At 50.8% G+C, this 23071-nt stretch overlaps 3 protein-coding genes across 3 annotated transcripts; 2 read left to right on the top strand and 1 right to left on the bottom strand.

Moving 5' to 3' along the window:
- Positions 1–1246: 1246 nt before the first annotated feature.
- FICD (FIC domain protein adenylyltransferase) lies at positions 1247–3800 on the top strand. Its single transcript, XM_088135109.1, has 3 exons — positions 1247–1320; positions 1468–1810; positions 1989–3800. The coding sequence occupies exons 2-3, from the start codon at positions 1504–1506 to the stop codon at positions 3074–3076; spliced, it is 1395 nt and encodes a 464-aa protein (XP_087991235.1). The 5' UTR covers positions 1247–1320; positions 1468–1503; the 3' UTR covers positions 3077–3800.
- A 1289-nt stretch (positions 3801–5089) lies between these two features.
- Positions 5090–17656, bottom strand: SART3 (spliceosome associated factor 3, U4/U6 recycling protein). The gene is made up of 19 exons (XM_007433515.4): positions 17452–17656; positions 16245–16371; positions 14915–15019; positions 14513–14697; positions 14107–14212; positions 13748–13872; positions 13302–13457; positions 12714–12852; positions 12256–12363; positions 11447–11524; positions 10632–10690; positions 10420–10529; positions 9734–9846; positions 9190–9266; positions 8532–8694; positions 7582–8039; positions 7015–7167; positions 6605–6795; positions 5090–6143 (listed from the first exon to the last, which is right to left on the bottom strand). Exons 1-19 carry the CDS (start codon positions 17638–17640, stop codon positions 5963–5965), a joined length of 2823 nt encoding a protein of 940 aa, XP_007433577.1. The 5' UTR covers positions 17641–17656; the 3' UTR covers positions 5090–5962.
- Positions 17657–18477: 821 nt separating this feature from the next.
- On the top strand, positions 18478–21478 carry ISCU (iron-sulfur cluster assembly enzyme). The gene is made up of 5 exons (XM_007433514.4): positions 18478–18835; positions 19538–19651; positions 19774–19884; positions 20108–20186; positions 20705–21478. The coding sequence occupies exons 1-5, from the start codon at positions 18737–18739 to the stop codon at positions 20800–20802; spliced, it is 501 nt and encodes a 166-aa protein (XP_007433576.1). The 5' UTR covers positions 18478–18736; the 3' UTR covers positions 20803–21478.
- The last annotated feature ends 1593 nt before the right edge of the window (positions 21479–23071 follow it).

Below are 23071 nucleotides of genomic sequence, written 5' to 3'. Positions count from 1 at the left end.
GTCCCGGCTGCGACCACGTAGGGGAGGCCGTCTTGTCTCTGCAGCCCATTTTTCACTGTTGCGGCAATGTCACCACCCGTAACGGCAAAGTCGAAAGAGGGTTTGGGGAGCCGGCTGGGAGAACGTGAATCTCTGCTGCCCTCTCTCGGCAGCGAACGCCGCCCAGCTGTGCGGCCTAACCCCCCCCAGCGCCATTTTGCTCTCCCTAATCCTTTGGCTTGGAGGAAATCTTCGCCCACCAGCAAGCCCGGGGACCCCTTTGCGTTTCCAAGCAGCGTTTTGCTTTCCCTGCCCAGATTCTGTAATTCTCCGTATTTTTAATTGCTTCCTTAGCTTTCTAAATATACATTATGTGCCATCACGTCGTTTTCGACTCCTAGCAACCACATAGATATTCTCCATGATTTCTCTCTCTCTATATATATAATTAAATATATTATTTATTTATTTAGAAACATGTATGTATGTACGTATGAATTTCTGCAGTGGTTTCACGTTATGACGACCACTCAACATTGCCACGGGCTCTTCTTGCGGATATCATGAATATTTACAAAAAAAAATAAATGGGAGGCCATAAAGATGCGCGTTTCCTCATTAAGCCCAGTCCCTAACAAGGAAGCGCGCCTTCCCAGGCTTCGACGTGCCACAAGGTTCCGGGGTTGGCGCTGCGAAGCCCGGAAAATGACGTCATTAAATCGTCAGGCTTCCGGATACAAGGCGCTTCGCCTCTTTGCCCAAAACAAACATGGCCGCGCCGCCTTTGCGCACCGGAAGCTTTCCTATTCAGAGCGAGCGGCGCTCAGCAGGCGAGGCAGCCGACGGGGATCTTTCGGGACGCCCCGTGCCCTTTCTCTGCCCCCCAGGAGAACAGAGGGCCGATTTTCCGCCCCCAAAGCGAGGCCCACCCTCGGCTTCCCCCCCATCTCCCTGACAACGCGCTCGCCGTTTTCCCTAGTTTTTTTAATCCACGCGGCCCGCCTCCGCCGCCTCCCCATTGGCCCAAAGACGGTGTTTCTGATGGACGTGGAAATAGACCAATCGCGGGCCTCCACGAAGACAAGCATCTCGGGACGTGTGCATTCGCCGCCTTCTTCCCCCACCCTGAAAGGAGGCCGGAGCCAAAGGGAGATGGACAGGCTATAGGAACCAATGGAAGGAGAAGACGGGGCCGCCGGTAGAGGCGGGGCGAAGGAAGATGGCTCTGTGGCGGCCAATAGGAGGGCAGGGAAAGAAGGAAGGGCGGGCTGGGGGGCAGAGCCGGAAGGGAGACTCTGGTCTGGGCGGAGGAGCGTGAGGCGTAGAGCGAGCCGGCTCTGGGTGAGGGGAGAGAAGGGGAGGGGAAGTGGGGGGACAGACGGGAGGAGGGGCTCTGAGTCTGGGGGCGCGGATCTGGAGGGGGCCTGATTAGCCGAGAGGGGGAGGGGAGGGGAGGGGGCCCCGCGTCTCACGCCCTTCCCCCCGCAGGTGGGCGCGCAGGAGGGCGATGCGGCTCCCGCCCGGATGACCCTCGCACAGATGGCGGCGGCGGCGGCGCCGGGGCCGGCGTGGGCCTCGCTGTGGCCGCGGGCGCGGCGGGCGGCGGCGCTGGCGGCCGTGCTGGCGGCGCTGCTGGCGGCGCTGCTGCCGGTGCTGCTGCCGGCGGAGGAGCGGCGCCAGGCCGCCTTCGAGCACGGATGGGCCCTGCTCAGGAGCAAGCTGGGCCTGGGCCTGGGCCTCGGCGGCGGCCCGTCCGCGGGGCAAACCACGGACCTCAGCGTGACCTCCGGCGGGCTGGAGCTGCTGGTGCTGAAGCCCAGAGCCTCCCCAGGTAGGGCGCGGCTGCGGGCGGGCGGGCGGGCGCGGGGCGGCCGAAGCTGGCCGAGGCAGCCCGGAGCCCGGTGTCGGGCGAGGCCGCGGCCGGCTGGATGGAGCCGTCCGAGGGCTTCCCTCTCGACGCCTCTGCGCAGTCCTCGTTGAACCGTTCTGACGGGGTGGCTTCGTTGCAGAGGTCAGGCTAGAGGCCCGAGCAGCGCTGCACCAGGCCCTGGAGATGAAGCGGCAGGGGAAGCGCGAGAAGGCCCACAAGCTCTTCCTGCACGCGCTCAGGATGGACCCGGACTACGTGGACGCCTTGACCGAGCTTGGCCTCTTCTCCGAGGAGGAGGAGGACATCATCCAGGCGGACTTCCTGTACTCCAAGGCCTTGACCATCTCCCCGCACAACGAGAAGGCCCTGATCAGCCGCGACCGGACGCTGCCCCTCGTGGAAGAGATCGACCAGCGGTACTTCAGCATCATTGACAGCAAGGTCCAGAAGGTCATGTCTATCCCCAAAGGCAGCTCTGCCTTGCGGAGGGTGATGGAGGAGTCCTACTATCACCACATCTACCACACCGTGGCCATTGAGGGGAACACTCTGACGCTCGCTGAGATTCGGCACATCATTGAGACCCGGTATGCCGTTCCCGGGAAGAGCCTGGAGGAGCAGAACGAGGTCATCGGCATGCACGCAGCAATGAAATACATCAACGCCACCCTTTTGTCTAGGATAGGCTCCGTCACCCTCACTGACGTGCTAGAAATCCACAGGAGAGTGCTTGGCTATGTGGACCCCGTAGAAGCTGGGAGGTTTAGGACTACTCAGGTGTTTGTTGGGCACCATATTCCGCCCCATCCTCGTGATGTGGAAAAGCAGGTGCTGGAATTTGTGCAGTGGATGAACTCCGAGGATGCCATGAGCCTGCACCCGGTTGAATTTGCTGCTTTGGCCCATTACAAATTGGTGTACATCCACCCATTTGTAGATGGCAACGGCAGGACATCCCGGCTCTTGATGAACCTCATCCTCATGCAGGCCGGCTACCCACCGATCACCATCCGGAAGGAACAGCGGGCAGAGTACTACCACGCCTTGGAGGTGGCCAATGGAGGGGACGTCCGGCCATTCATCCGCCTGATTGCCAAATGTACCGAGACAACCCTCGACATGCTGCTCTTCGCCACCACAGAGCATTCAGTGGGCCTTCCCGAAGCACATGGCGGCAGCGCCACCACAGACTGCAAACAGACCATCTTGCTCAAAACTCGGACCTGAACAATGCCCCCAGGGAGAAGAGCTAGAAAAGCACTTTCTGTAGAACATTTCATTTATTTAATTATGTCTTAAGTTAAATCTTTTAATACAGTGACCTCTCCATATTTATTACCCCATAATAGGCCCTGATGTAACTTGTCTAATTTTATTTCAAAAGGGAGCAGGCCAGCAGGATGCCACAGGACTGCTTTTCTTGCCAGCGTTAGCCGGTTAATAGTCAAGCAGGGCTATTTTAACTGGGAAAATCCAACCCATGGTGAACTTTCCAGCCAGAGATGGTCAGATATGGAAAATGTGGCTGTTACTTTATCCAGTGAAGTCCAGTCAGGAATTCACTGGTGTGCTTAGTGAACTGGTGCAGTTCTGGTGTAGTTAGGTTTACTAACACATGGGGAGGCCCAAACACCACCCCTTTAGGAAAGGGGAAAGGAAGCTTATGTAAATCCCGCAAAGCTGCAGTTGAAACTGCCCCCATTTGTGAATGTGGCTGAGGTTCCAAATCTAAAACCAAACCGGCTTCCTGCGTGCCAGTGCCTTAGTAGGGACCTAACTTGTATTTGTACTGAACTATGCCTTCGCTGTTCCCCTGCCCCCTTTCCAGCAGAGTCACTCCAGAAAGATGTCTCAGTTTGGGCTGGGACCAAAAGCTAAGTCTGCGGGCTCCAGGGGCTTTGGACTGCTCCTTAAAAACAAACAAAGCCATGGGAAACTGAACAATGAACAATACCACAGCAGAGTACTGTTTGGAAGTTGAAGAACTCAACCATTGAACAACCCAAGTTTGCTCTTTGGCTCTGGTGCGGTACTGACTGTGCAAAAAAACAACAACCCTATAAAGCAACACATACTCAAAGTTGAAGGGCTTCCTAAAAGCCTTGTTTGATAGCACTTTACTTTTATTTTACTTGGAACGTGTAAATGTTGCCTCAGATCTCAAAGGAGAAAAGGGTGAGATATGTGCGCTTTTCTTAAGCTGCAAACTGAGCGCACACACATCATCTGGGCCACCGAATGAGCCCCTGTCCCTCTTCTGGTCGCATTCTTGGCTCACCAGTTTGCCATCTCGGCTGTCCCTTTGAAGCAGCACTCTTGGAAGAACGCAGATGCATTGGACAGGCATGATCAAACCTTAGCCCCTTGAGTCAGTCCAGACTTTAGGGAGAGGGCAGCCGCCTTGCTTAGCCCTATTTTTAAGGGAAGACTGGCAGGCACAACCACAGTGCGGTGTCTGAAATATGAGCAGTATCTGACAAAGTATTTCTGTACCACAGTTTTGCAAAGTCTATGCATATTTGGTTGGTTGCAATAAAGAAATTTCCTGACTCTGGCTGTTTTTTAAAAAATAAAGGAGCGCATGCTTTCCCTCCCAGCTTCTAGTTGTACAAAAATAAGCCTGCCCTACAGTTCCAAAAATTTGGTGCTTAGGAACCTGCACAAATTGTTTAGGGGCTTTGTCTTAATAGGGTACCAGAGAAATCTTTGCTTCTAGAAACCTCCACACAACCAATAAGGCGGGCAGCATAAAGCACTGGAATTTCAGTTGTGGCGTTGACTAGATTTCAAGTCTGCTGCTGTGAGTTGCTCTCAGGAACAAGGAGAGAATTAGGTGCAATTTTCTGTGTTCGCCCTGCTTCCTGTTCCTGATTGGTAGCAACCCTTAGCGTGCCTGCAACAAGGCAGATGCGACTTGCTCAGGAATTGTTCCGGGAGTCCTCAACCCAGATGCTAAGGCAGGAGCTCTCTCCTCGCTTGCTGATCCCCACCTCTTTTTCAACACTGCTAGTGGTACAATTCACCCTTTCCAGCATCCAGGGCTTGCCTAGCTACAAAACAGGATTGTTGGATGTGAAGCCCAACAAATCTGGAGGACCCGGGGGGGGGGGCTAAGAAACTTGTGCAAAGGTTCAAAATGTAGAAGTAGCGTTGAAAGGCAGACACTGGTACCTCTGCTCCTGCGAAGGCAACGCCCGCTGCCCTCTGCTTGAGACAGGTCAAATAAGCAGGAACACTTGCTCAGCTTCCAAGAACTACTTTAATGAACCCAAAGGAGGAATGTAGGCTCACACTTCACGTCGTATACAAAATAAAAAAACGTGCAAGCCAAAAATACCAAGAACCAAAACAGGTCCAGCTATAAGCCATTACAGGTACCTGGCAAACAGAAACATCAAAGGATGCACCGAAGCTGTGCGGAGGGTTCCCCAAGTGCTGGGTCAAAGAAGGCTTAAAAAGAACCGGCATGTGCTTTTCACATCCACAAAGATAGGTACGGATTATATATATAAAAAAACAGACCACCTTTGAGCAAACAGGTCAATATAAATGCCTACCCTTTCATCCCAATACTAAAATAGGCCATTATGGTGAAGTTTCTCGCATCTGCTATTTATAATAATTTTATACATCAGGAGGAGACAGGCAGTACCACAAGTTCAAGGTTTATGCACATACAGAGGCAGTGCTGGAAAGCTGCCCAAGGCCAGCTTAGCTCAGCGGCTGTGGTGGGATTTGTAGAAACTAGATCAAGGCTCATTTCACATTAAACTCTTCAATTGGAGAACAGGAAAAAACCAACCATTAAAACCTACTGCATTCAGCCTCAAACTGAGTTCTCACCACATTAACCCTCAATGTGAGGGAGCATTTAAAGCCATTTCCACCAAACTCCTCACCCCCCAACTCAATACCTTTGCCTTCCAATGCTCTGAGGGGGCGGGGAATCAGTCTCAACGCCTCCCTGTCCTGTGTTGTTCGGTGGGCGTAAAGTCCAAATGAGAATCGGAGGGGAGCTGTGAGCAGCTGCGGCTTCTACTACAGGGAAGGACTAGGCTGTGACTTCAAGGTGGCGTTTCGCAACCCCCTGCTTTGCTGGTTGACGACAGTGGCTCACTTGTTCAGAAGCAGCCTGGCAAAGTCTGCGTTGGACATCTTCTTGGGCTCCTCCGCAGACGGAGAGGGGGTCGCGGGCGGGTTCTGCACCATGCCATTCTCTGCCTTAGTGGCCGGGCCGCTTTGGCGCTGCAAGGCACGTGGGACCATCGACAGCTGGGTTCTTCCCTTACCCCGGCTTTGGAATGAACAGATCATGATACAGCAAATTTAGGGCACTTAATTAATGTGTGTGGAAGATAAAAATCTAGACATTGTTGAGTGATGAAGCACAGGTAGACAGCTAGTTTCTCAAAAGTAGACCACAATCCTAGCTTTATAGCCCATTGAGCTATATGGCACTTGCTTCTGAGTAATCCACATATTGTCTTGTTAATCCCTCAGGCAGTTTCCAAATAAATGTTTTTGCTTCATTGTGGCTGTGGCTGTGTCCATGTTTCACCTGGGCCTTTGAATTACCTTCTTTCAAAAACCTAGCTGTTACACTGTAAATAAATCTAAAAACTAAGTACATAAAACAAAACCCAACTTGTTTCCCAGCAGCCTAAAAACTTCCAAAATGAAAAAAACAAAAAGGCTTAGGTTAAATAAAACCCTTTTCATTCTTGTTTCTGGAGTTCTGGACTCAAAAATACTCACGCGCCATAGACCTGCCGGAGACCCAGACTTTGGGACGGCTGCCCCATCGCTTCCGGCTTGTCGGGAAGTCTTCGAGCCGGTGGGTTGCTGATCGCAACTTTAATGACGTGATCCTTAATAGTCAGGCCATCCATTTTCAGAACTGCCTGGGAGGCCTGTGTTTCATTCTCGAATTCCACGTAGGCCAAGCCCTAAGAGCAGAAATAAACATGCTCCCTGCTCAGTGTATTACACTGTGGATTCCTCCTGCACTGTATCCATTTTCCAAACGCAGTTGCCGAACCAGATATTAGGAAGACGAACCACTCACCCTACATTCCTCCTGGCAGGGCAGGGCAGGGCAGGGCAGGGCAGGGCAGGGCAGGGCAGGGCAGGGCAGCAGGAGCCAAGCCAGCGCCCCAAAGACATACCTTGGGTTTACCAGCTCGGTTGGTGACCAGCCGGATGTCCTTCACGTTGCCATGAGCTTTGCAGACTTCTTCCAGCTCCTCCTTCGTGCAGGAAAAGGGCAGGCCGGAGACAAACAGCTTGTGTTTCTCGAGGGCGGTGCTGTACTTGAACACCTGCAGGAAGAGCAAAGCAGAACGCAGAGGAAGAAAGCTCCAGCACAAGCCTGCGGTGGGGCTTTTTGAGGGGGGGATGGGGCGGTTCTAGGCTCAGCCTGGTGTTCCTTCTAACAACGCGGGGTTTCGGTTTTCCCATGTAAGGCTCAAGCACCTGGCCCTCTGCTTCAGCCTTGTTTCTAAAAGGAAGTCATACATCGATTTTATATACGAGGGGGGACACGAGGACACCTTGCGACTGGAGCTCCCGTTCAACGGCTTTCTGGCTCCTCTGGTCCTGCGCAGTTCAGGAGCAGGAGCCATTTCCTCCCCTGTGAGCAGGGGGCAGGTCCTCAGATGGGGAGAAATCTGAGCACAGTCACAGGACCCCAACCCTCTTGCTGACCCTTCCACCCACAAGGGCAGGAGGCGCACCTTGAAATCTGGGTTCTTGTTTTTGTCAACGCATGGAGACACAAACATCGGCCGGCCTTCCACGATCTTCCGGTCCAGGGTGAGCGCTTGCAGGGCTGCCTTCTCGTCCTTAAACTCCACGTAACAGTAGCCCCGGAAAGTCCCCTTGTTGCTGAAGATGGGGCGGACTTCTGCCAGTTCCCCACAGCCCGCAAAAAGATCTTTCAGTTTCGCCTCCGGCTCCGCCATGCTGTAGGAGAGGTTGCTGACGAAGACCGTGATGCTGTCTTTCTTGCTGTCATGGAAAATTTTGGGGGTGTCTTTCCACTTGGAACCTGCCCCCTCTTCCTTTGGTTTCAGGTCAGCTTTCGCAGGCAGGTTTCTTCCAAACAGCCCCGTTTCCATCTCCATCTCTTCCACCTCCCCTTCGGCTGGCGTATCACCGCTGCCACCCTTAGGCCGCTTGGAGGGCTGTTCGGCTGTTCAGGGGAACATGGAGGGATTCAGAAGTTGCCTTATTGCCGCAGAGGAAGAATGCACGAAGGATTCAAAGAGCCGTTCTCACGGCTGTTTCCCTTAACTGAGGGGCTCTGCGTCCCACCCCCAAACCCATGAGCACCGATCCACAGCAAAAAAAAGTCCTGGGAGGGGCTGCGCTGTGGTATCCCCCGGGGAGGGGACCCCCGCCTGTATCCTAACCCTTTCCCAGGCATTTTTGAGATGAGGGATCTCTGCTGGCCAGGCTGCTTCTGCACCAATTAATCCAAGTAGAAGCTGAACCCCAGGAACATGATGGATTATGAGACCCTCAGTACATTTTACTAGGAAGTCAGGTCAGCCCAAACCAGGAACTGTGGACAGGATTCCCTCCTTCCCCTCATTCCAGTTTCCTTTTCACCCCTGAAGAATCTTGAGTGGGTCAAGCCCCCAAACCTAGAAGCAGAGCACTACCGAAGCGATGCTGCCAGTACCTTCCTCCTCCTGCCCCCATTCACCATCGCCATCTGCTTTCCGCTTGGTCCCGGCCTTGGGCTTCTTGGACTTCTTGACGGCTCTTTTCTCTGCCCGGGCCTGCTTGCGCTGCTCCGCTCTCTCTTCCTCCTGCTTTGCGAGGGCAGCTTCCTTCTCCGCCACCTAAAAGGCCAAACGGTCTCATGAGCAAAGGCTCTGACTCGGGCCTTTCCCTCCAAGACATTCACAGCCTGCCTTCGTTTATTTATCGTATTTATATAGCCGCCCATCTCACACAAAGTGACTCTGGGAGGCGTTCATCACTGCAGCGGCCGAGTCCGTCAACAGCTGTGCCCATTCAGAGCCGTCACTTTGGAGTACCTGCATGGAAGGTCTTTGGACTGGGCTGATGAACAGCAAGGGGACAACCATCAGAGCGAAAAGACCTCTGAATGCCTCCAGAGGGGGCTAAAAGCCACTGCTTTCATCCACAGTGTCCTTGATTCCGAAGCAGCCAAGTACATTGTCATTTTTAAGAAGTACACCCCATCTTTCTGCTCATAACTACAGACCTTCAAAAAGCAGGTAAGAATCTCTCTCTCACTCACTCACTCACACAGAGATCCCACTCCATCTTTATTTTCAAGAGGAGAATCTTTAAAAAAAAACAGCACTGACCTTGGCTCTCTGCTCATTAACCCGAGCCAGCCGGTTTTCTGTTTTCTGAACTGCTGCGTCCCAGTCTTCTAAAGTGCCTGTGAGAGAACAGGAGAGGACGTGGAGTCTCCCGCCCATCCTCTAAGCATCCTCCCAGACTAACCCCACCTGCTGCATGACGGGGGCTGCTTTAGCGAAGGCGCTTTTGGGATGATCTCAGGACCCAGCCCGACGTACAAAGAGGGAATCTGGGAGCTCAGAGCTTGCTTAAGACAAAACAGCAACCGGGGGCAGCAATTGAGTCCCACCAGCTTTTTGCTTCAGAAGGACTCTTAATGGTAAGCAAGGGACCTTTCTCTGTGAGTCATCCATCTTAGTCCACTCATGGTGAGAGGAAATCCTAAAGGGAGCGACTTTCTCTCTTAAGGCATTCTGAGAGCCTGAAGGGAAGCTGGGGTGGGGGGTGGGGGCAGCAGTGAGGAACAAAGGCTTCCAATAAATAAATTAGCGTGGTACAACTGAGCTCCAAAATCCACATGCATAGCAGGAAGTCGGGGCCGCTCACCTTCAATTCTTTCTAAAGTGAGCAGCACCTCACAGACATGTTCTGGGTAGTCCACTGTGCACTGCACGGCCCGGTGCAAAGCCTTCCTGCAGTGCAGAGCATCACCATGTGCCCTGCAGCCGAAGAGGACGGGTGGGGGGGAGAGAGGTGGTGATCAACAACCAAGGAGGCACAGCTGAGCCAAAAAGTGGACTCCTTCAGGCAGGCCGGGGAGGCAGCGGGTGGAAAAACAGCACGTGCGCGCCCCGCAAAAAGCTGCAGCTCTTTCCTCCTCCATGGCCAGATGCCTAGCTGGGCCCAGGGAGTATGCAAGAGGGAAAGACGTGTGTGCAGGAAACCACTGAAGTAAAACGTGGCTATGCTGTATTCACAGCTGGGGGGTTAACAGTGAATTCCTTCTGGGCCGCCTTGTTGTTTAGTGAGGATTAATTGCTCCTCCTCCATCCCTCGGAGGATATTATCTCACTGAAAGGTGTGTGATCGTGTTCCCCACATAAGTCCCACACAAGCCCTGGCGAAGCCCACATCTCCAGCCATCTCCAAGTGCCCGTTCCTGGCCATTCACAAGCGATGGAGCACAGCAGGTACAAAGAGCTGGTTACACCGCCTCAAGGGCAGGCCAAAGGGAAGACTGACTGGCTGTAAGAGAGAGGTCACCCAGGCACCCTGCCCTGACTCCCTCTTACCGCTCCAGGTTGTAGTACTCCAACCACATGTTGGCATACTTTGCGTTCCCTTTTGTCATGATGCTATCCCAGAGCTCCCGTGCCTTCTGCATGTTGTTGCACAAGCGAGCCTGGGAGGAGGAAACGGCCAGCATTAAGATAATCTGACAATATCCATGCGTGCCCCCCCAGCGGGAAAATAAGAACAAAACAGCAGAGCGAATTAAGGTCACCTCGATCCTCGCCCAGGTCTGCATGAGAGTACAGGAAGGGTCCCCGCTCTCACTAAACCCTGCAGGCAAAAAGAATTAAGCCACAATTATTTCTACAAAAAGCAGACTGGCAATTGTCTCTACTCCAGCAATGCCAAGGAAAAAAGACGCCAAGCCCTGGAGAAGAGACCTGGGCACCAGCCCCCCACACCAGCCCCAAATATGGCACTAAAATAATCTGAGTTTTGGAGTGGGCAGTGTTTGCAAAAGGCCTTCTGCTGGAAAGTAAAGGTGGTACAAAACACACCAGTCCGCCCTTCCGACACACAGAGGCACAGGCAATGCTGAAGAGGAGCCTTGACAGCCTCGAGGCTGAAGGGCAACGCAGCTTGAAATACTCAGTGCTGGGGGTGGAGAGGAAGCTCCCCGCTTCACATCTCCCTCTTCTAGAAGCATCTGCCCAGCTGCTGCTGGAAGATCAATACTGGCCTATGTAGACAGGTGTCCTCAACCTGGACCAGCCCCAAGAGTTTGGACTATGATGCTCATTAGCCCCAGCCAAGAGGTCCAAGCTCAGAAACCATGAGAGCAGGGCCCCTTTGGAAGGCCCAATCTCAGGAAAGAGCGGCCCAGATGCCAAAGGACTAATCAAGCGGAGCTCCTGCAAGACCCAAGCCAAGATTCAAAGAGAGATTTTAATTATGCAGAGGCGGCAGGACAGAGAGAGAACTGTGATAGGGAAGAAAAAGAGAACAGCCCCAGAAGAAGCTCGTAATGCTCGTATATGCAGCAGAAAAAAATGTATTGGAATTATTTTTAAATAAAAGCCAACCTACGCTCTTCCACTTCTTGCTTTAAATATTCCAGTGCGCGGGCAAAGGCCGACCGAAGCTCCTCCAGCTCTTTACTAGAGTCTGAAAAACAGCAGGATGATTTTCAAGCAAGACCATTCAGAAGCAAGCAGCCACTTTCGAGTTTCCTGCTGAACCCGTCACGAGGCACAACTGTCCCAACGGGAGCTTCTACTGAAACAGCCTGACTACAGACTGGCCCCCGTAGAGCCGGAGAACGAACCGTAGAGCAGAAGAGGAAGTTGCAGGTCTGTCCGCTGTTTCTCTCTCCTACCCTGGCCTGTTTTCCACCTCTCCTGGACGGGCTTTCTAGCATTTGTCTCTGTTGCCAAGAAATACACCCCAGCCTTTGGAGAACTTAACCTTGCCAGCACGGCATGGCTCACAATGAAAGCAGACAAAAGCTGCCCTTCTCCCTGGGTGAAAGGGCCGAGGTCCCACCTTCTCGTGCTAAGGAAGCTGAGGTAAATAAAGATCGCTCCTGGCTAGGCAGAAGTGCTCAGCTGGCTTGCCCGCCCTCTCACTTCGCAGGACAAGGCAGGGCCAAGCGTGACGGCCAACTCTCCCTAACACAGACCTGCCCCCTTGGAGACAAGAATCTAGCCCAGTCTTTTCCCTGGAGTACTAGCTTTCTAGAAGCAAGGCATGTTTTCTCCTGCAGGGTAACGTTCAGGCCATGTTGTTCAGGGAGAAAATTACTACTTGCTGGTTATTGGGAAGAATGAAGCCGCAGGGTAAAGCAGGGGCTGTCTAAGACCGCTCAGTGATTAGCCCCTTTCTCCACCAGCAGTCACCTTGAGTAAAGTCCACTCTTCTCCGAAGATAATCCAGGTATGCCTGCCAGATTTCCACGTAATCAGTGGCCTGAATGAAGCCAGCATTCAAAGCCTTTTCGAAGTTTTCTAATGCAGAGGAAGGAAAATGAAGGTTAAATACAGCTTCCCTCCCTCCAGCCTTGATTAAGCATGAACCAGGTGGAGCCCTCAAAGAAGAAGTGACAAGGCCGACAGCCTCTCCCTTCCTGGCACAGGGATGGGGGTGGGCAGAGTTGCTGCAGGTTAAAAAAAACCAACCAACATCTCCTGACAAAGTCCACAGCTTGGAGAAAACCTGTCAGAGTCTGCAAACTGGATTAGGGCATTTCACAACCTGCCCCTGCTTGTGTGACTTTCCAGGGTGTGAAGAGAGTTCCCACCAGTCTCAGGAAAGAGAAGGTTCTCGCATTCCTGTTTCAACAGTCTCTTGATCTTACCTGAGATCACCTGGTGCTCAACATGATGCCTCTCCATGGCCAGGAGGTACTGGTTCCACAGCTTGACAGTCCAAGGGCAATTTCTGACAGCTCGCTCGTGGGCCGAAAGCACCAGCTCCTTCACCTTCAGCTGCCTATCCTACGAAAGGAAGCAGGTGACCCTGGTTTAAAGCCAGGGCTACCGTGTCCTCTGATTCCACAGAACACAGAAAGTGGCATTTTTTGTGCAGGGTGAGAATTTCTGCTCAAAGAGACCTTGAGCATTGTGTAGAGAAAGGATATCTGAAAGGAGGCCCCTTCTATTAAAATCTCAGGAGCCACAGAAATGGTCAAAGATTGCATCGACTGGACAGTTATCCCTCTCCAAAGCTAGCAAAACCCAAATAAATTAGTGATAAAACATTTGTGGACATCTACGTTACCCCATGTCCCCCCAAAGATCTGAATTTCTGGAGCACAGCATTCTGAAGTTTTTTTTAACACAACCCCCCGGTTAACATTCATCACAGCCCCCACTGGCTCGGCCAAGATAAGCACCTTCTCAGAAGGACCTGGGACTGGAGGCAGCTTGCAGGTGGAGATGCTTACCAGGTACTGAGTGTAACAAGCCCAGAGGTCCGGCACAAGGCAGTTCTCCCCCAGGGCACGCTCATAGATCAGCTGAATGCGAGCCGGATCCCCAGCCTTCATTTCAAAGTCAATGTAAGCTTGATATTCAGCCAGCTTTGGGGTTTCAGCTACTAGCTGCAATGAAAGGAGGGGAAGAAAGCTCTTTCAGGAAGGTAGAAGATGGAAAAGTCGGAAGGCAACTTCCAGCGCACGGCCACACCACGTTCCCGCTATAAAAACCCACCCTAAAAACGCCTTTTGAAGGAAAGTTAGAAGCCCAGGCATGAGGACCAAGAAAAGACACCAATTCCCTGAGCTGAAGTAACATCACTGTGCTCCGAAAGCAAGCATCTTAAAGGAGGTTGGCGACACTGGCCTGGGGAAGAAAGCAGCCATCTGCTACAGCTGACGGGAAGGCCACTTACCAGGGCCTCTTCGTAGGGCTTGTATTTCTGCAACTGCTGCAATGCCTTTGTGTAGCTTTGGGTCACTGCTTCCGGGATGGGAGCCTCAGACCAGGCTTCGTACTCTGCGTAGGCGGCTTCCATATCTTCAGAAAGAGAGACAAGCCCACTTCAGCCATGAAGGGGAGCACAGACTCTGAATCCCACCCCTCGCCCTAAGCCACCATCCTGCTGCTTTGGCTTAGCACCCCATGCAAAACTCAGCCGCTGACACCTGTTGGAGTTGAGGAACAAGAAGCCAGAGCATTTCTGGGCAGGCCTTGAGTTGAGATGCAAGCTACACCCCCGGCAAGCTGCAGGAGTTTACAGGGGATCCTTACCCAGGAGAGGGATCCCCAGTTGCCGGCGGAAGAGTGCATGGATCTTCTCGAGCTGCACCTTGATGGTCTGCTGCTGCTCAGGAGTTGGAACTCTGCCAGCTGCCGGCTGCCAGGGGAGGAAAAAAATGCAGGCATCAGCACTGGTCTTAAGCAGCAAAGAGGAACACCTACAGAAGGGTTCCAAGAGCGGCTAAAAGATGCACGTGCACGACCACAACTCCTGGTCCTGGGTCAGGAACAAGTGCTGCTGAGTGAGCCCCGGGCCAGCCCCTTGCAACAGACATTCCAAATGCCCAGGGCTGATGTCTCCATAATTTGTCCGTCTTCCTACAAAACACACACACCCTTTGGGAAATCATCATCCGGCGTACGGCCAAACCTGGCAGGGGAGCACGCCAGGGCTTACCTGTACTGTTTCCAAGATGGCATTTTCAAATTCCCGATAGGCCTCCCAAATAGCAGCTCCTTTGGTCACATGGAGGCCAACAGCTGTCAGCGCCCGTTCTAATATTAAGCGAACTCTCTCTATACCTCCCTCCTGGCCGATGCCACCAATGGAGTACTGGGCATACTCCAGCCAGATTTCAGGACCTAGAAAATAACACCAAGATGGTGCGCAATCACTTTTGGGTGCTCTTGGGGAAGGAAGTTGAAGTAAGTTCTGAATCTACCATTTTTTCCAGAAAGATAGCTTCTTTGAAGAACCTGTTATCTTGAATCTATCAGTTTTGTGTTGTTTATCTCAGTTTGTTATTCCCTATAAAGGTTGATTGTGCCTGAAAGAACATCCATTTAAAAATAAACTTACAGATGTAGTCTTTCACAGCTCTCTCAAAGAGATCATAAATCTTTTCCCGCTCTGAGTTTTCTGAAGCCATCCGAATCTCATCCTTCAGCCAGTCTAGCCATATCTCTGTCAAAATGGGATGAAGCAATATCCAAAGGGGGTTAGAATGCTACCAAGTTTAACCTGGAAAAAGGTATTGCTAAATAACATATTACTAAGGCATAGCTAAATATCCATTCGTCTATATATAGGTTCTACTAAATTCGATAGGGCTTACTTCTGAACAGAGCTACCTTCCACTTAACATCTGAAAAAGCCAAAATCTTTTCTAAAACAAATTTAGTCTAAATAATTATCTGAAGTAAGCGCTCTGGAGCTTTGCTTGGTTTCCATCATGATGGTGCCAAACATCTGGCTAAAATTATGAGAGTGATGTGCCACGAGTAAATCACTAGTAATTTTAACTAGAATTACAGTAAAGCTGCCATTTTTAATGCAACCCAGAAAACAGAAGATTAAACACATAGCGTAATTAAGAAACTTCGGCTTTCATTTAAAAGCCACACAACATTTTTGCCATGAAAGCTTCCACTCTTTGGGGGTTCGATGGATGAGCCAACTTTGAATACTGCCCCACTTTAAATTGCCAGATTCCTTTCCTCCCTCCCTGATCTGGGGAACTGATCAAAAAGCCATGGCATAGAAACCATCTTAGTTAAGAAATAGCAGAACCTCCATATTTAACAGGACCCACAGCAGTACAAATCACTGTACACTTTCACCTAGGAATATACTATCCAATGCTATCAGAACTGGAACTAGTGTGAATGCAAGTCTAAACACAAAATGAGCAAGCCAGCTGCTTTTCTGCTAAGGTCTTCAAGCAACTCTACCCCACAGTCAGTCAAACTGAACCTCTCCAGCACAAAATGTGATTAAGTAAATATGGTATATACCCCCACCACTAATATTTTAGCAGAACTGTTCATCCCTTATAACAAATTAAAACTATTCTGGGAGTCCTCGGAGAGTAGGAATGCAAACTCTGGTTATTTCCACTGGCAATAGAGACACTAAGATAAACAAGAAAGTTTTTTTAAACTTTGCCACAGCATCAAGGGAGATGGGAAATATAACCACCCCTTTGTTTAAATTAAATCTTATTAAATGCTTCAACTGAAAATGTGTTAGAACCTTTCACTCTATATGCAAATTTTATCAGTAACAAATCTAACAACTTCATTTACGGAGCAAGATTTTTCTGTGATCACTAAATTTCAATTTATGTTTTACAAAAAAAACAGGGTAAATCAAGATTTGAATTCCTGGAAGAGCAAAAGACCTTGCCTACCTTCAGTGAGGGGAAAGAGTTCACTCATCTTCTGGCGAGCTCTCCGAAGCCTGATTAATTCACCTTCCTGATGCAGTAGTTTTATGAGATCCAGATGACAGTTGTAATCAAAGGCATTGATGGATAGCTAAAAACCATTGTCAAAACAGTAATTTATTTATACAGCTCCACAGAATCCTAGCTGAAAGCTACTAATACCATCCAGAGATTTTGACAGGTTTTGCTCATGACATCAACACACAGATCGTAAGGGGCTTCCTATACAGTATACCAATTCTCCTGGGTCAGGCATAATTTGCCACTGCTTGGAAAAATCTCATAGTCATAGCCCCAAAGCACCAGATCATGAGCTGTGGTTTGCATGAGGAATCCCTAATCCAGTGTTAGACCAAAAAAGATATGCAGCTTATAGACTATTTAGCTCAGAGTGGAACCAAGATGAAAATAAATCTTTTTTAGGCTGCATAGCTAAACCGTAACTATGAGTGGAATCTTACGCATCAGAAATCCACCAAATAAATTGCTACAAGATAAAAAGGCATAAAGACAAGCACAAAATTCACATCAGCTAGTGCAGAATGTTATTGCTAGCAACGTATGCACGCTCAGCTCCAGACTACAGTACGTGCTAATGCAGTGAGTGCCCCCTAAGAGAATGACAAAGTGAAAGAAACTAACCAAAGCACAGATTCACCTTCATGCTACATCTCTGCATGAGTCTCTGTTATGGGCCACATTTCCTTCCAAAGGGGCAGCACGATTATTCTAACAGAAATCTGCAAAGAAGCGATTTGCCTATAAAAAGGGGAACTGCCTCTGTGGGCTCAACTCGGCTCATCTTCACATGAGGCAGACCCTATCGTTATAGCTCTGCCTTAATCAGGGCAAATTATTAGAAAATGCAATTCTCACACAATGCAGCATTCTCGTCTTCCTTTGGAGGAGGCTACTCATTGCGCCCCTGCAGACGTTGCAACGAGCCTTAACGGCTCCTACAAGGCAGAGGGCAGAGCAGGGACTCATGCAGAGACACAACCGGGAGCGAAAGTCTGCCTCCTCAGCTTTCATTCTTATTTCTATGCAGCCCCTCAAGGTTCAGCCCAGATTTTAAGGCTTTCAAGGAGCCGCCTCCTTTCTTCCCCCCCACGCGGGAAAGCAGGGGTGGGCGTGGCCTACCTGCCTGCAGCTCCGCCCCTCCGCCCCTCACCTGCTCCTCAAGGCGCTGGATCTCGGCCTCGTTCTCCTTCTCCTCATCTTCGCCGTCTCCAGAGGACTCCTCGGACTCTAACTCCTCGACGCCTCCGCCATCCTCCCCTTCGTCTTCCGAGTCGGCCGCTTCCCGCAGCAGCTCTTCGGCCGCAGCCCCCGCCGCCTCGGCTCCCCCGTCCGCCGCCATCTTGCCCAGCCGTCGCTCTCGCTTTGCTGTAAAGCCCCGTGCGTAGGCACGTTCGCCCGCCAAGCTTCTGAGTTGTCCAAAGTACTGCCTGACTGAAAAAGACCACTCGAGAAGCAACCCGAGCTCCTAAATCTTTAAAAGAGACGGTTTTAATGGTTAAATTGCATTTGATATTCTATAACAAATGGTGTTGGAAGAGTTATAAGGAAGAAAGAGGAGTTATTTTTCCTTTTATAAACAGGCAGTTGTGGAGACATGTCCAGTGAGCTCCAGGCAAGGAAGGGGTTTCAGAGAAGGTCAATCGATCTCCCGCTGCTGCCAAGACCCATGGGAGAAACAGGCGGGCGCCTCCATGCAGAGTGTGGCAAACAGCCCCTGCTTCCCCAGCGTCCAATCAGAGGGAAGGGGGCGGAGCCTTAGGATTGCGTAGCCTTTTCCCCTGTATTATTTTAAAGCGGTGATTGCGGCGTCGGCTCTGAGCGTTTGCGCGTCCCTAAGCGCCGAGGAGGCTCAAATGCAGAAATGCATCTGACTTTTTTTATTTTTTATTTGGGGCATTTGTACTCCGGCCTGAAAGGGCCCCGGAGCACCTGGCAGGCTAATAAACCAGACAGCCCCGATTTCCGAGCGTAGATGCTTGCCTAGCCCAGGTGTAGAGGTAGGAAGGACACGCGCGAAGCATGCCAAGGTGGGCGAGTTTTCGTTTCGTTGTGGAAAGGAGGGCCTAAGACTCCAGGGTGACTTATCCAAAGGGAAGCGCGTTGGACTAACTCAGGCACCACAAGGAGGAGAGAATGGGAGTGAGAAAAGGGGGGAAAATGAAGTAAAAGCTATATAAAATGATAACAGCCGTATTTTGTTATTTGGGGATGCGGCAGCGCTCGCTTCTCCTGAACATGGAGGTTCTGCTGAAAAGCGATGCAACAAATACCTTCCAGCCAACAAGCAGTTAATTTCCTCCCTGGAAGGCGGGGGGCGTGGCTTAAGGGCGCCGTGCCCTCGCCCTGGCGCACCGTGATGGCGTCACGAGCGCGCCGCCCCTTTATTGACGCTCCGCGCGTCGCCGCAGCAGCACAGCGTCTCCAAAACAGACAAGATGGCGGCGCTGCGGGCAAGCGGCGTGCGGGCCGCAGCTCTCCTCAGACCCGGCCTGGCCCGGCCCCTGCCTCCGCCGGCCGCGGGCTACCACGAGAAGGTGGGGCGGCCCGGAGAGAGGAGTCGGGAGGGCGGGAGACGGTTTGGCGCCCTCGAGGAACTACAACTCCCATCGCTCCCTGACCGGGGAAGTCGCAGTACCCCCACTCGAGGGCGCCGGGCTGGCGAAGGTTGTCAGAGGAGATGCGAAAGAACAGGGCGTCCCGGCCAAAGCAGATGCGTGTCTGGCCCGGGAATCGTGGGAAGGGAGGAAGGATTACAAGCTGGGGCTCATGGGATGGGGGAGCTGGAGGGACCTCTGTCAACCTGCCGCCTCCCTCAAGAAGGGAAGGTGCAGAGCAGGACATGGTAACTTGATTCTCCGACGGGTGGAGGAGGAAGAAAGAAAACCGGGGTTGTGTGTTTTCCTTCTCCCTCCTCATGCCTTTTTCGTCTTTTATTGCACCTTCCTGAAAAGCAGGATAATATATTTAGCAGAATTGAAATGCATGAGAGTCCTGATTCCTGGGACAATACTTAGTCTTGCCTTTCTGCAATTTGTGAGAGGAATGAGCCTTGTTGGCTGTTGCTCCAAATCACACTCTTCAGCCTCCAAGCAACCTGAAAGGGGGAAGAGGGGAATCCTGTGTTATTTGGGGCAGCATCTCTGCCTCTCTTCTGTTGGGAGTGCTCCCCTCTTTAAGCTCCTCAAGGATTGCCTGCCAGAAATGCCTTGGTTTTGCCCTGGAATTTTCCCTTTCAGGTTGTAGATCATTACGAGAATCCCAGGAATGTCGGCTCCCTGGACAAGAGTGCAAAGAATGTGGGGACTGGCCTTGTGGGGGCTCCAGCCTGTGGTGATGTCATGAAATTGCAAGTAAGCAGAAGCCCCGCTTCTCCCAGGCAGTTAAACATTCCCAGACTGTCACTTCCCCTTCTGTTAGCTCTCCCTCTGGCTTCGCCCTGACTAGTAATTGGTGTCTTCATAACTGCCCTCAGGTTGAGGTGGACGAAAATGGAAAAATCGTTGATGCCAGGTTTAAGACGTTTGGCTGCGGGTCAGCAATTGCTTCAAGTTCTTTGGCGACTGAGTGGGTGAAAGGGAAGACGGTACGTCCTGCCCATTTCAAGTCCTTGGACCTAGAGTTATGTCCCATCTTCGTCATCTAGAACATTTGCTGAACATTGTCTTCAGCCTTGGTGGGGCAGATTTCCACGGGTAGTTCTGTGCTGTCGTAAAATAGTACGGGACTTTTGTAAATTATGTCCTTGGGGAAGAGTTACCAAGAGCTATAGAGGCCTTGCTGAACTATCAGTTTTGCGTGTATTTCAGGTTGATGAAGCCTTGAAGATAAGAAACACTGATATTGCTAAAGAACTCTGCCTCCCGCCAGTAAAGCTGCACTGCTCAAGTGAGTAGGGTTTTCTCTGTTGCTGTTCATTGAGTTCTTGGAACTCTGGAAGCAGCATCGCATGTTTGCAAGCTGTGTCACAGGCATCAGTAACAAAGGGAGCTCTAAGGAACGTTGGCTTAATGGCTGACGGGTATCTCTCTCTCTTGGCTGGACTTCTAACTTCTGCAGATTTAGAATACCCATTTTTGCAGAGATGTATCAGAAGGTGTTCAGCACCTTCTGTATCAGGTGCTGAAAAGCATTGCCATGTCTTAGATGGGATGGACATATCCCATCTAAACATGTCAGAAAGAATCAGGCCCCATTTTCAATCTCACGTGTGAAGAAGGGTGCCCAGGAGGTTGAAGGGGTCCAAGTGCTTTGGGATGTGAATATGATAAATTGTTTTGGAAGAAGGGAAAAATATTGGTGGCCTGTCCTTGTAGGACTGCTGTACTAGAGTTCCTTGTGTTCAAAACAAGTCTGCTAATCCCAGGTCTGCTCCTAAACAAGCTTTTCTCTCTCTTTCCCTCCAGTGCTGGCAGAAGACGCCATCAAGGCTGCCTTAGCGGACTACAAGTTGAAACAGGGCCCGAAGACCACTGAACCTGACAAAAATGCAGCCAGTGTGTAGGGCTCCTTCCCATCAGGATCTGGAAGCCTGCTTCCCTTCATTCCACTTGTAGCCTCAGTGCAATTTTCAAGATACATCGTTTTGGAAAGACGCACATCTCATACGCACAATGTTAAGACTGTACTACAGCCAACAGGATAGACTGGCCTCGCTGCAGCTTTTTGCTCTCGGCTTCTTTTCCTTAATCTGTGTGTGAAAGATCTTTATCTGGGAATTTCTCTGTGGCCTTAGGATGGCCACTAAAGGGGAATTAAAGCTGTCTCTTAGTTACAAGGAAAAGCCCCGGTGCCATTTCAAGTATGATTTTTGAGTCCCTATGAAGAAGCAATGATGTATGACACCCCAAAGTTCTCCCTCTGCAGATAGATGTACAGCAGCGTGGTAGCTCTTCAGGGCCAACAGGACTTGCCGCTGCATTTCTGGTCATTGTTTTAAGGGTAACAGCAGTGTGGTTTTATGTTGCTGGTTTCACATTCCCCTAACATGAGGGAGAAACCTGACAAGTGCAGGATAGCTGTCGCTGTTTTGTTATTTTCCAGGTTGGAATCTAAAGAAAGGAGAATATTTTGCTTCGACCTGTTAACGCACACATTTCAGATTTATTTGCTGTTCAGCCTGTGCTATATATGCAGAAATAATATATTTGTGTTCTACAGCACAATGAATTCTCTTTTAATTTTGCATTTCGAATTTACCCGCCTGTCAGCACAAAGTTGCTTGTTCAGCAGCAGCTGGTCCGAAAGTGTGCCATCTGTAGGTAGGAAATGAGCCTAACAGGGCCTGTGAGAAATAACTGGGACTTTGTGAATTCATTGCTTTGTGGAAATACATTGACTCCCCCCGGCCGAGGTGCTTAACGCTGCGTCTGCTTTGTCTTCAGAGTTGGCCGGACTAGGGAGCGAGCCCAAAGCCCTCTCTACAGATAAGAGGAAGGAATGTCTGCAGGGCCATGTTTGACGTTCCAAGACTGTTGCAACCACCACCGATGTGCTGCTGCCCCGGCCCTTCCCCTCTTTAGCTTCAAGCATTGTGAAAGTAGATCCAAAAGGCAAAATTACTGGTATGCATCTGTAGCAGATTCCAGGCAGACATATGAAGCAAAATTCATGCTAAAGCCATTCTTCAAAAAGTAGTCCTTGGCCACTGCTGTTTATTGCTTAACTGCAAAAAGAAAAAACTGAAGCGGGGAGGAGAAGGGAGCATTTCCTGTATGAGACTGGGGTGCATCACAGTAGAGCTGATTTCCATATCCGTAAGAGTAGGAGGTACAGCTATTCAGAGGAGAGAAATTCTACGATGCACCATCAATCATGGTTGGGGTCAGGTGACATTCATTATTTTGATGACTTACGTACAATAGAGCAATGTGTTGAGGTCATCCCAAGGGGCCAACGACAGACCAGATGCTCACAGGGTTTGGAAACCACCACATTTGTTACCAGTCCTAATGATGGAGGTCCAGCACCCTTTTCCCCTGTTGGCTGGAAGTATCTACTAGCTTGTGATCTGCTCATTTCCCCCATATCTGGCAGCTCTGGGATATCTGACGTGGATTGGAAAACCAGCAGGAGAGGGCAGCAGAATATACACCAGATCTGCCTAATCCAAACACAAGGGTCTGTTGAAGGTGCCCCTGGTGTTTTCTAGTTGGGGATCAATTGACATGTTGGGGTTGACTGATCAGATGGGGCAGCCAGATGCGGCAATTCACCTCCGCAAAGGCTCCACCAGGCCACCAAAACGTTCTTCAGCATTCTTCAGAGGCCAGTGAGAAGCGCATACTGACAGACGGTGGGAGACAGGCAAATGTTTTTTCCCATTGTCAAATGCCAGCTGCCATCCTGCATTTGAAATAATTTATGGGCAGCTCAGGTTTCCAACCAAAACGGCTCTTCAGCTGCTGGAGCATCGCAGTTGATCCCAGCAACTGGAAGACCCGCTGTGAAGCCATTCCAGTCAACAATGGGTCTCGTTCAAAGGCAAAAGGATGAGTTGCTTAAAAATAAACAATTCTAAAATGTTTCGGATTCTGCCTTTTACTGAATAGAAGGTTTTGTCAAAGGGATTGAATCTATGCATTTTAGGTGCCGTCTGCCAGTTTTAACCCTAGTTTTAGAATCAAGATTCCCCCCCCCAGCAGATCATTTTCTAGTCCCTATTTTAAAAGCTCTCCAACAAATCCAGACAGCTACACCGTTTGCTTTTCTCTTTTAAACCTGCATCCGCCTTTATGCTCAACAACTACGTCACCCGCTGCTCTCGTCTCTAA

The sequence above is a fragment of the Python bivittatus genome, unplaced genomic scaffold (genome assembly GCF_059951505.1).
Source record: "Python bivittatus isolate LINGU-HERP-01145 unplaced genomic scaffold, Pbiv_v1 ctg000100_np1212, whole genome shotgun sequence".
Classification (NCBI taxonomy): domain Eukaryota; kingdom Metazoa; phylum Chordata; class Lepidosauria; order Squamata; family Pythonidae; genus Python; species Python bivittatus.
The sequence above is the reverse complement of the archived record's forward strand: the minus strand, read 5'-3'. Positions and strand labels throughout refer to the sequence as shown.